This window comes from Fistularia commersonii, chromosome 17 (genome assembly GCF_037954325.1).
Source record: "Fistularia commersonii isolate RoL2024-O1a breed Wild chromosome 17, RoL_Fcom_v1.0, whole genome shotgun sequence".
Taxonomy (NCBI): Eukaryota; Metazoa; Chordata; class Actinopteri; order Syngnathiformes; family Fistulariidae; genus Fistularia; species Fistularia commersonii.
This window is the reverse complement of record NC_141300.1, coordinates 5,274,993-5,287,389: the sequence shown is the minus strand read 5'-3', so window position 1 is coordinate 5,287,389 and position 12,397 is coordinate 5,274,993. Positions and strand designations below refer to the sequence as shown.

Below are 12,397 nucleotides of genomic sequence, written 5' to 3'. Positions count from 1 at the left end.
CTGAAATTAAGTTTAGAACATCTGGACAAATGGCTCTGGAAAAAACAGTTTATTAACTTTTTACAAATGTACACAAAAGACACCCTGTCCACCCCCTTCCACAGCTTGGCGTATACCATGATACCATTATACATTTATGTACAAAGTTGTAAAAAAAATAATTAAAAATAAGAAAAAGAATGAAAGCCAGTTCAAAAAAATCCACCCACTGTGCTAATCATCAGACAGAATCTATCAAGAAACTGAATACATTTGGCACAGTTACACCAGTGGCTGGCTATAAAAAGGGGGGAAAGACATTCACACCCTGTGTTGAATGGCCTGGTCAAGAAGATCCTCTGAATAGCTCCATCATGAACACAGAATATAAAGCCCAAAACCAATTTCGATTGGATTTAGGCTGGGAAGAAGGAACAAAGACATGGTAATGATTGAAAAAAGTTTTATGAGCTGCCCAATCTGGATGTTATGTGCTATTCATCAACTTCCTTTTCTTTATTCGCTCCCTCCAGTCATCAGGAAGTGCCTCGAAGTTGGCATTCTTTGACGCTTTCCCCCTGAAGGATAAAAAACAGTTACCAAAACTTACAATAGGATCACTGAGAATAAGATAACAGAAGAAACATGGATCAAACTACACTTAACACTGTGGTTATTAGGGCTGGGCAATTTACCCATACATACATTGATAATCATCTACCTTTGTTTATATCATGTATTTTTGATGAGCTATTTCTCTGTCCATATTTAGATAAAGAATACCCTCAATATCTTTAAAGCAAATCTAAGAAATTTCTATTTTGGAATTAACTTCTCTAATAATAACAAGAATAAACAGATGGGACTATTAAGAGTCTAATTTCCATATGCTAATTGCTCTTTTTTTAAGTTTTACTGAAACCTATTCGAAAACGCTGTTTATTATTGGTCCACTTTAAAATCAGAAAGACAATACCTAAACCTTAGATGAATTCTTGCTAACAATCGACTTGACATTAGTTCAGTTGCATAGAAATCATTAGAAAATCAGGAGGATAAATCCTCGACTCCTAAATCTTAATTAAAGTCATTAGTGATCGGGGTCAAATTCCAAATTTCCCCCACACATTTAGTTAAGTGTTGGTGACAATGTATGTATGTTGCAGTGACCTACGTCATGAGTTGCTGCTGCTTCCAGTCCTCAATACTCTTCTTGTTGATTTGATCTCTGTCTTCATCGCTGGAGCTGCTTTTCTCCTCCTCTTCCAGCTCCTTCTGGATGCTCTGCCACTTCTTCACCAGCGAAGGCATTTTGGTTTTACCTTTCTTCAGTTTTAGACAAAGACAACAGTGGTGTGTTACGGAGGTACACTGCTATGAGATAATTTTCATGCAAAACTTTTTTGTGCACCAGAGTCGATTAAAACTGAAAAGGAAGGCGTTTATGAGCTCTGACACTAACTTTATCTTTTTTCGGCTTCTTGCTCTTTTCTATTGGTGGAACTTTGGGTGCAGGAGGCTCAAGTGGTGGCTGAGGTGGTGGCAATGGTGGCTGTGGGGGTAGCACTGGGGCAGGTGGGAGCGGTGGCTCAGAGGGGACCAAAGGGGCAGCGATGGCTGGCACTGCCCAATAAGCTGTTGCTGCCATTAAAGGAGCTACAAAGGAAAACCAGAGTGTTAGTAGGTGAAACTACAGGTGTTTTGAAAATTACATAACCCTCAAAAATATGTGCTTAACCTATGAACAAGTTGCATTGAAACAAATTGCAGACATTTTTTTTAGATATCTCACAATTTCTTATTCAATATTTCTTAAAGTCAATCGATTTTAAAAAAAAGAAAAAGAATGTTGGTGCTACAAAAATGGTCAACCACATCATTCATTACCTGTTGTACCAAAAGGCTGGCGTTTGACCAACTGAATATTTTTGTTTGACTGGTAAAATATCCTAACAGCAAAATATTGGGCTTGTATGCGGTTTCAGAGGATGACTTGTACTCGTGAAGTTCATGCTTGTACTTGTACCTGCATTAGCAATAGGCTGGGTGTAGAGAATAGGACTACTGCCAATGGTTACAGCTTTACCAATCTGACTGGCTTTGCGTTTCTGACCCTTCCCCAGAGGACCTGAAGATTCCAAAGCCTGTACAATTAACAAAAAAATAAACATGAATATTTTCTGGCTATGTATCAAAAATTAGCAAAAACAGCTACAAATACTAAGAGCAATACCTTGATACTAGTTGAGCTTGGAGGTAAAGACCAGCCGCTGCCATCTTCCTCTGTTCCAGGAGCTGGAGGCTCCCCATCATTATCATCATCCATCTCCATCTCCACCTCCATGATCTCTCCATCACTGTCAGGAGGTGGAGGTGGTGGAGGAGGAGATCCTGGCGGTAGTGGCGGAGGTGGGGGGTAGTTGGTGGGTGGAGGTGGACTGTCAGGCAGAGGAGGTTGAGATGGTGACCAAAAAGACGACGTAGCACTGGGCTGAGGTGGTGCTGGTGGTGGAGCAGGGGGACAAGCCGATGACCCTGGAGAGGTACAAACCATGCTGTTAGTCCAGTATAGCAATAATAAACATGCACACAATCCTGCTTGTTCTTCCTCTCGATAACTCTTTAGGCTCTCGCTAACAGTGGCTCCTGCAACATTTTAACACTGTGCCCTGTTTGATTCCATAGGATCAATTCATGCACAGGTATTTCTCTAGAGCACACAGCTACACAACAATTCACAAATAGTCTGCTCTTCTATACTAATGTATTCAGAAATACTCCTCTGAAGATCTCATACAAACCATTGAACAATGTCACAATGAAGACCGATGTAGAACCCCACCTGTGCTTGACGATGACATTTTGGCATCCCCTGGACTGGAACCCTCTGTGTGGGAGGCTTGGTTTCCCTTCGCACTCTCCTCCCGCTGCTCCTCCGTAGGGAACTCCCACTGGGAAGCACTCGTCTGGTCGTTGACATAAAAATACCGCCTGTGCTCTCTAAAAAGTGGGACAACAGAGATAGAAGGCAAGAGTCTCAACGAATGGCTTCGCTGTTGACTGACTGGCATGATACCCTGGGACAGTGGGCATGGGAGTGGACATAGTTGTCACACTGAGGGGCAAGTGTGTTTGGTAGGGAAAGCGTATTTCACGATCAAGAAGAAGGGCCCAATTTCAGAGTGTTTATGGATGTGGATAGGTAACCCACCTTTTGCTCAAAAACAATTAAACCAAAACAAATCATCTCTTGGTCCTGAATGTAGCACTGAGCAGCTCACACCATGGTTGTCACATATGTTCTGTTTTAGACAACCATTCCCTCCCAGACACAGGACGACGCCAGGGAGGAAGCATCATTATAATCATCATCATCATCATCATCATCACCTCCAACAACAACCACCACGGGTCAGAAAATTACAAGCACACAGTCATTGTAACTTAGATTGAAGTTGTCTCAGTAAGAAAATAACAAACAGTAAGACATGAAATAGAGTTGGTCTGACCTGCTGGATTCCCGTCATTGCTCCATCTTCACCTTTTATTTGATGCGTGACACTCGGCGCTTCCAGGACATCAATGTCTGCATTGCATTCGGGGGTTGTAGTCCTGCAAAGTGCAAAGCTCTCCCACGCGACCAACCTCTCTAATAGCACCCCCCTCCCCCCATTTTTTCCACTGACTGGACTCAAAATCAGTCTAGAGATATCCTCATAAAGAGCTTTAGAGTCTTATCAGGACACGGATTCCTCTCTGTGGCAGGTATATTAAGCAGGGAGCCGGCTGGCCCTGAGCGGAGGTTCCCTTATCAGTACATGAAAGGCAGAATGCTAGCTGCACCACAGAAACCTGAAGAGTCTGTTTCTGGTTTGTATTTTGGTCCACCCGGTCTGGACTGGTTAAGCTTCTCCTCAAGTCATGTTAAAAAGTCTGCAACCTCAGGAGTGAGGGGCGTGTAGCCACATGATGGGCTTTTTTGGGGGGGGACGAGGGAGTTTAGAGATGTGAAAGGTAAGGAGCGCGTACCTGTCCCAGTGGCAGGACCAGCCTTTAGGGGTGGCGTTAAGTTCGTAATATTTTATGTGTCCAGCAGCTTCTTGCAGCATGCGGCGGAGATAGACCCCATTCAGAGCGCCCTCCCTCCAGTCAGCAATCCGTGTCTAAAGACGGAAAAAAAGAAAGGGAGAGGAGAAGTGATTAGACAGAAAGACTAAAGAGTCACAAAATAGATTAGCATCTCACAAAGAATTACAGTAGGTTTGAAGGATGACACCTTGTGATGTATTATAATAGAAATTTTAAATATTAATCTATAACCACATGTCTATGAGCAAAATTACATGAATGAAAATTGGGCAATAAATATTTTAAAAAGTGCTGCACTGAGGTAGCCATAATTGTAAGCTGGTTGAAAATGATCCTCTTACCTCCGTTTGTAGCAGGAGCAGTTGAAAGTTTGAAATTGCCTTTTTGTTTATGCCAAGGAACTCCATTTTGCTGGTTAAGGTGTTTGCCAGTTCTCCAATCTGAAACTACAATTATTCAATAATTACATCTTGAAAGGCTTATGATTGTAACCACAGCAAGAACCTTACCAACACTGGACTCTCGTGTATAAAGTAAAAGCTGTGACATGCAATGTTAAAAAAGAAACTACTCAAATTTTGGGGGCAGAGTAACAATAAAAAACAATAACACAACATCATGTTGTCCGTATTCAAAATCAACTGCATTGGAATAGACGTCACAACATACATTAAACTATATTAGGTCTAAAGAAAATTGTCAATACATCTCGACTGGGTGGTTGCTGCAAAATGGCACATTACATTGAAATATGGATCACTATCGGATTTTCATGTTAGCAAATTCAAACAGACCAGATATTCGTTACCTTTAACTCAGGCGTTTCTATTTCCTCTTTGGCTTGAGGTTTTATACATGGTTTCTCCTCAGAATTGTCAGTTTCCTTCTCCTCTCCTTCTTCATTAACTTCTGGGACTTTAGAAACAGCTAAAATGAAAGAAGAGCATTAGGTATGCTGGAACTTGGCATATTCTTTACATACAGCAGCATGCTTAGAACTTACGCATCTGAGTGTTCTCCTGAGGGTCAGAGCTGCGACTGGTGGATTCAGGACTAGGGGCACTAGGAAAGACAGTTTTCCAGCGTTTTTTCTTCAGCAGGCTATGAGAACCAGAGGCTTCTTGACTTGTCTCAGAACAAGGACTGGAGCCTCCTGCACTTCCATCACCGTCCTCCAACGCCCGTAGCTCAGCCTATTAATTAGAGGTATGGATGTAGAGAGGTCCCATTGATATATGACAATATTGTAAACAAAAAGGCATATATAACCTTTTTATAAATGAAAGTTGAAGATATATTGAGCAACCTTTTTCCTCTCAAGTGCCAGTTCCAGCTCCATTGTGTCCTCCTCTGTTTCTTCCTCATTGTCTGAGTTGTCTCCTGACTGCTTCTTTGTTCCAGCCTCCTTCTCAGCTACCTGAGAAGAGTCTGCCTCCTGCAAAGGGGTTGAAGGAGAGCCGGTGGGGCGAATACCCTGATCTCCCTCGGAATCCACACTGGTCTCAGTCTCATCCAGACCTTTAATCAATTTTTTTCTCCATTTTTCTTCTGTGTCTTTCACTTCTGAGGGGATTAAAGGACCAAGCAGCGATGCGGCCACTCCATGCCGCTCTTCCTCTTCACTAGTGAGGCCTACAACACTCTGTATTACCTCCTATTAAAGAAAAAAATAATTACATTAAAACAATAACTACCTTTCTGCATTACAACATTTTTTCTTTGTTTATACTAGACTTAGACTTGCCTTGACTTTGGATTCTTTGACCGATGTTGGAGCTGCAGCAGGCGCATGTTGGTCATCAGTGTAATAACCTGCATGGGCTGTACCATTGCCATTGACATTTGAGCTGCAATAGCCATACACAAAACAGATGCTCCCATTACCTTAATATGCAAAACATTTAGTTTTATGGTATCTGAGCTTCAGTTCTCATAAAGCATAATTGATATATTCTATAAATCTTTTGTCAGTCATTCTTACCTGTTGGCATACTGAGACAGGCTTTGCACCTGATCAGCTAAGTAGTGAGGCAGCTCCCAGGATACCTCATTGGTTTGAGTGTTCCAGTAGTAATAGCAACCTGAGTTATCATCCCACACCTCCTGCCAGTCCCCCATTTCCACACCAACTGTAAAACAATGACATAAAATGTGATCCGCAAAGAAATGTGGATGTTCAGGTGACATAAAAGTGTTAGTAGTTCAGTATAATAAAGATTATTTTTGTAAGTACTACCACTTACACAACAGAATAAGATATGACTTGTGAAAGGGCAGTGACTTTCATTGACATTCACTGCCTGTCATAATCACAGGGGTAAGATGAGAACATCCCTGTTCATGATGTGTTCGTGATAAGAACTGCAGACCCCCCCCTGTCATACAAGTTGGCTTAGCCAATGTATTCTACAACTGTTGTGAGCCTACCTGTGATATAATGTATATTATAAACTAGAAATCCATAAATCCAAGAAATCATGTGTACATTTTTCATATTGAGCGCAGACAGTTACCTCCTGCTAATGAGTACTGAGTATTATACTCAAAGTTGGCATTTTGTTGAGCCTGTCCTTCACTAGCACCTGACTGCTGAGCATTAACCTCAGGTTTGGGGGGAGCACTCGCTGGGACAGGAGCATGACTTGCTCCATCATCTGTAGTAGGCTGAGTGGTGATTGCATCTATTTCCTGTAATGAAAAAAGTAAATGCAATTTAATATTCTCTCTGCCATGAGTTTTCCACCTTTGATAAACTAAATCCATGGTTAAAAAAAAAAACATTTTGTAAAGTTTGAAGCCACTAAGTGTGCTGTCATTCAAGACTATCCTGCCCTGTTTCCCGCCACAAATCATAGTCATTTGTTGTAAATGATTGAGATTTTAATCTTATGAAAATACAAGATTAAAGATCACCATTTTATTTTTTCCCTGTTGTGGTTTTCCACTGATATCAGAGTCAAAGGGGGATGCAAGTTGACGTGTCAATGACATGACAAAGCGGTTACTATGTTTGTGACTACTGTAAAGCTCAGAGGCACATACCTTATTTTTAGATATCACTGACACTTTTTTTTAAATACATCTTCACACAATTGAAATATGTGCCATTTGAGACAGCAATGCGATGGAGATCTATGCATCTAAATTTCATGCATCCCCTATGCATACAAAAGGGCAAAATATTACAACAACTGTGCCAAAACGAGCCAAGTAACTTTGAAATTTTAATCTTATCTTACGGACAGCAATGTCAGTCAAACTATCAAACAAGCAGTTTCTGCAATACAGTCACTAAAATGACTGACATACAACAAACATTGCAAGTCCTTAAAGATATACTTAGAGATTTCTATCTTTTACCCCGAAATCTGATTCTTCATTTTAATATTCTACGAACTCTGATTGGATAACCAAGTTCGCGGAAAACATTAAACAAATGCAAACTCAATGAACACATGATACTCACCGCCATGAAATTGGCTAATGTACTGTCGATGTCAGCTGACTGATTGCGCTGAGCACTTGCTGCCGATCTCTGCGAGTCTCCAGCTTCTTCTTCATCACTGTCTTCATAGGCTCCAAGCAAGGACAATCCCTCTACACATGGAGTTTGAGGATTTTGTATTTGACAAAATGGCTCTCACTTTAGTCCCAGTATAAAAAAAACGAAACGACCAAAAAAAAACAACAACCTGCGGTTAGCAAATAAGTCATTCGTACCTGTGGCCTTTACTGTAGGTGCCTTCATGGTGGTTCGTTTCTCTTTTACAATTTTCTGTCCTTCACCCTCTTGTTCATCTATAAAAAAAAGGGGAGCAAATGAGTCTCGTCGATCTTTTAATACCTTAACCGCAGCAAATTAAAACGCAATTCCAAATGTTCATTATGACAACTAACGATGACAGCCGAAAACCAGAGAAAAGCCAAAGAAATATCTCTCTTGTGACGCGAGCTAGAACAATGCAGGAGCCTCTAAGACTTTTGTCATGCTAGTCTGAACATTAGCACAACCGTCGCAGGCCCAACTGCGAATGCTAAAATGTATCTTGCTAGTTTTTAGCTTAGCGCGTTGAGCTTAACTAAAGTATGGATATATGTAATTCAGAACGTCTTAAGTGTCACTGTAGCTAAATGTTAACGGCGATGTAGCCATTTTGTGTGTAGAACTATTCAATTATTGAATAATAAATGGTTGTAATTATTAATCTTGGGAGACTAGCTACCTCTGTAGCATAACGGCTAACAAGCTTACGTTGCTAAAATAACGCCTTAAAACATACCATCTGTTCCCGAAAGTCCCTCTTCCCTCTCTCCGGTGTTCCCACCACGGAGCCCAGGGGGCGAAAGCTGTAAAATAGTTCTCCTTCCAACTGCTCCTCCAGTGAGACGACTTTTCTTTCTCATCACCGTCCGTCTGAAGGGGCCCGCTCCTTTCACTATTTTCCTCGTTTAGCTAGCACAACACAAGGCAGTGAAGGGTTAAACAATCAACTTCCGGGGCACGGGGTCGTGTTTTTGGTTAGTCGGCTTCGCAGATTACTGAAAGCTAACTATGTTACTAACAAGCTTAGGATATAAGACGGTGTTATACAACAACTTTAAAACGTGAATATCCCAGGACTTTCTTGTATTTTTGGGGAATCATTAGGTACATGGACTTAAGGCCCTTAAATGGGGTAAAGTTGTCGCCTGTGTTCGATGGGATGCTAGCTGTGGAAGGTTCGCATCTGGGAAGTGGAGGAAAGCGTATCTAAAGTTTAGACAGGGAGCCGCCCATAAATGTATGAACGTAAGAATCCCCCGCGGGAGCAGGAGTCAGGAGAGCCCGAAGAAGACAGAGCTGCACAAGCCAGGACCAGAAGAAGCTCGTTGTTGTCTGGTTCGGACGCGATGGGAACGATGGGACTGGTTCTGCACTGGCTGCATGACGTAGCGGCTGTAACTCTGCTCAAAGCCCGGAGGACTTTATTTCAGGCGGCTGTCCTTCTCTGTGTCCTGGTTCTGCTGCTTTGGGTGTCCATCTTCCTCTACGGTAGTTTCTACTACTCCTACATGCCCACTGTCAGCTTCTCCACACCCGTGCACTTCTACTATACCTCCGATTGTGATGCCCACCAGTCTTCTCTTTGTTCGTTTCCAACGGGCAACATCTCCTTCATGAAGAACGAGAAAGACCTGGTGATGGCATATGGCCAGCCGTACCGGATATCTTTGGAGTTAGAAATGCCGGAGTCTCCAGTGAATGAACAGTTGGGTATGTTCATGGTCAAGATGAGGTGCTACACTAAGGGTGGAAAGACAGTGTCATCGGTTGGACGATCGACAATGCTGCATTACCGCTCCAGTCTTCTGCAAACTCTCAGTACGCTTTTTTTCTCCCCTTTCCTTCTGTCAGGGATGACCGAGCAGAAGCAACTTTTAGAGGTTGAGCTCTTCTCTAGTTACAAGACAAATACTTATCAACCCACTGTTGGAGCAGTCATTGAGATCCAATCTAAACGTGTGCAGATTTACTCCTCTCAGCTTCGTATCCATGCTTATTTCACTGGTATCAGATATGTGCTGTACAATTTCCCTCTGACATCTGCTGTGGTTGGCGTAGCCACCAACTTTGCCTTCCTCAGTGTAATTGTGCTTTTCAGCTACCTGCAATTCATTTGGGGTGGAATATGGCCTCCAGATCAAGTCCGCATCAGGGTTATGATGGGTGACAACACTCGCATCCAGCAGAGGCGGGAGGAGGCTCGGAAGCGCATGGAGAAAGAAAATTCCCAGAAGGAACTTTCTGCTCCCAGAGTGATTGGACCAGTATCTGAGACATCTGATCTCAAGGCCAATGACACGGTGGCAGAGCTTTCGTCAAAGAAGCCCTCAGAGGGCTCCCAAGCCTCTGGGGCTGAGGTGGCAGATACCAAGAACGAAGGGTCTTGTGATGGTGAAGCACTGGAAAGAAACACAGACGTACTGGATGAACGCCTACAGCCCGACCAAGGCGAGACTGGCCTCCGTCACAGAGGTCTTCAGATGAAGGATCCTGTGATTCAAGGGGCGGCATGCAGTTAAGAGTACCTCCAGATAGCTAGCATTGTGTATACTAATGAAGCTGTTACCAATATGGATGCATGAAAAGCGAGTGCGCATGAAGATAAAGCTAACATACCAGCATATATGCTGTCTCACCATTCCTTGGAGTAAAATTGTAATGTCTACTGAGTTACTGTGTTATTAGTTGTGAAGCCTTCTCAATCTTATTATGGAGAGATCTGATGCTGCCAATAGCAGGTGGTGTTACATTCCTTTTCTTGTGTGTTTAACAGTATTACATGCGTTGAATTTACACAATACTGTTGGTGTTGGCCAACACACTGTTTACCTGCTCTTATTGTATTGCTTCTGTCTAAGATTGCTCATTGTCACATCACTGCAAGCTGAAAGAAGTGGAGGCACACATGCAGACTGCATAAATAAAAGGATTTCAGTTTAACATCCAAGAGGAAGATGCAGGCAAGGAGGCCTTGTGACACTCCTTTCACTTAAGCACCTTTGCTACAGAAACATTGGGTTTGGAAAATTGACAGAAACTGTGGTCTTTAATTTTAATAATCATGTCACCGAAAGTCCTGCTTAAGTCATGTTAGAGGTTTGTTACACTTATTCCTTTTTATTTTTCCAAAAGAAACATTCTCTTTAGTTACTTGCTGTGGTGAAAGTTCCACTGTTTTACAGAGTTGGGAGTTCAGTCATCGTACATAATGCTATGGTGCCATTTGGACCGTACAGTCTTTGTTTTCTTTCACAGACACCACTGTTTTAGATGTGTGTTTTAACCGATTACGTTTCCATCTCCATTAAATGTATACAAATCTGCACTTAAACCTGGATGAATATTAAGAGAATGTCAAGGAGACGGTAGTTGTGGATGCTGGTCAGTCATCTTATCATATATGACATAAGCACTTATTGATGGGTTTCTGATCGAAGCTATGAAAATATTTACCGGTAGTAAGTTATGCGGAAGTCATTTGTACCAAAGATATGTGTGTTTTACTCAGCCATCTCATGGTCTATCATATAAAGTATATGTATGTCTCTGGAGATAAATAAGTAGATATTTTTGATTGGATGCTGAATAAAAAATAACATACTGAGATGCTTTTTCTCTGTCTGCTGAGAACAGTGGTGTTAAAGCACTTGCAAATATGTGAATTCCCTAATCACAGCACTCCCAGTGCTGTGAATAGGGAAGTGTGCGGTCACAGTCATGTGGGAGTGGGGCAGGGTCTTTTTAGATTTTTTTTTTCTTCCTTTCCGAGTACACGAAACAATACATGTATGTCACATCAGATGTAGCTGTAAGGTGTAGTTATCTGTCATCAAAAAGGCTGTTTTTCTTTCATACAATTTCTAGCAATTATTCTTACATTTTTTAGTGTCCCAACATTTTTACATTGAATGCCAATGGTCTCCCAAGCTTTACCGTCATCAAAAGCCCTCTAGCTGTACTCGGTGGATCAAAATATACTGTAACAGTCCCCTGAGGAGGCTCTCTGGGATCTTGTGCAATAAATGACCATTGTCCCTATTTACCATCTGAGACAAACAGCTGACAAACAGCAAGCAAGTCGGAGCCAGAGTTTACTAAAAATGTAAGGCTTATGATCAAAATCAGACAAGAACTGCCCCAAAGACTTGGCAACTGATGTATGATTTTCAAATTTGTTAGTTTTTGAGAAAAGTGGCATCCCAATTATGAGGTGTTCACCACAAACCTACCAGGAACCAACTCCTTTCTAATTAATGATGAGTCAAACATTGAAGGAAAACACAACAAATAGGGTAAGCTTTGTAGGCCTTGCTGGCCTATTTGCTGCCACAAAATGTTCTAGCTCAAGGACAATTGCTACTATGAAAACAGTTAACTATTGTGTTGAATTACTTTGTGGATGTACTAACGGAGCTGTCGGAGGAGATTAAAACACAGAAGTCAACTACTTTGTTCTGTTGCTGTGAAAAAATGATTGTAAAAATGTTGGAAGTGTTTCAGAGTCATACAAAAATATTTCATTGTGTTTTGTAAAATGTCCAGTTTTCTACTTTTCACAACACACAAACGTTTTTTCATGAAATATATATCTTCCTCAGTTCCGCAATATGGAAGTCACTGCAGAAGGGAAATTGGTTTTAAAAGGTTGTTACAGGGGCAACAAAGGTGGCGTAGGAGGATATTTGCCTTAATTATTTATAGTATATTAACATTTGTCATATAATACTCTATAAAAAGACAATAGAGACAGATGTGTTCATATACTTACTGAAGTGCCTAAATGCA

The 12,397-nt window shown here is 41.6% G+C and overlaps 2 protein-coding genes across 2 annotated transcripts; one reads left to right on the top strand and one right to left on the bottom strand.

The window, feature by feature from the left end:
• Positions 1–34: 34 nt before the first annotated feature.
• On the bottom strand, positions 35–8,540 carry fnbp4 (formin binding protein 4). The gene is made up of 17 exons (XM_086162583.1): positions 8,349–8,540; positions 7,789–7,866; positions 7,535–7,665; positions 6,582–6,756; positions 6,050–6,197; positions 5,813–5,915; positions 5,375–5,722; positions 5,072–5,261; positions 4,877–4,995; positions 4,410–4,514; positions 4,009–4,142; positions 2,822–2,979; positions 2,213–2,514; positions 2,006–2,123; positions 1,442–1,635; positions 1,154–1,305; positions 35–557 (listed from the first exon to the last, which is right to left on the bottom strand). Exons 1-17 carry the CDS (start codon positions 8,470–8,472, stop codon positions 467–469), a joined length of 2,670 nt encoding a protein of 889 aa, XP_086018709.1. The 5' UTR covers positions 8,473–8,540; the 3' UTR covers positions 35–466.
• A 30-nt stretch (positions 8,541–8,570) lies between these two features.
• Positions 8,571–12,052, top strand: LOC147224845 (seipin-like). Its single transcript, XM_086162584.1, has one exon. It carries the CDS (start codon positions 8,848–8,850, stop codon positions 10,129–10,131), a length of 1,284 nt encoding a protein of 427 aa, XP_086018710.1. The 5' UTR covers positions 8,571–8,847; the 3' UTR covers positions 10,132–12,052.
• Positions 12,053–12,397: the final 345 nt, after the last annotated feature.

Excerpts from the sequence above, each read along its gene's own strand:
- fnbp4 (XM_086162583.1), bottom strand. The coding sequence starts at position 8,472 with ATGAGAAAGAAAAGTCGTCTCACTGGAGGAGCAGTTGGAAGGAGAACT. Across the intron at positions 7,867-8,348 it reads GGGACTTTCGGGAACAGATG|ATGAACAAGAGGGTGAAGGA; the intron begins GTATGTTTTAAG and ends TTTTTTTTATAG. Across the intron at positions 2,980-4,008 it reads TGGTCCTGCCACTGGGACAG|AGAGCACAGGCGGTATTTTT; the intron begins GTACGCGCTCCT and ends CCCACTTTTTAG.
- LOC147224845 (XM_086162584.1), top strand. The coding sequence starts at position 8,848 with ATGTATGAACGTAAGAATCCCCCGCGGGAGCAGGAGTCAGGAGAGCCC.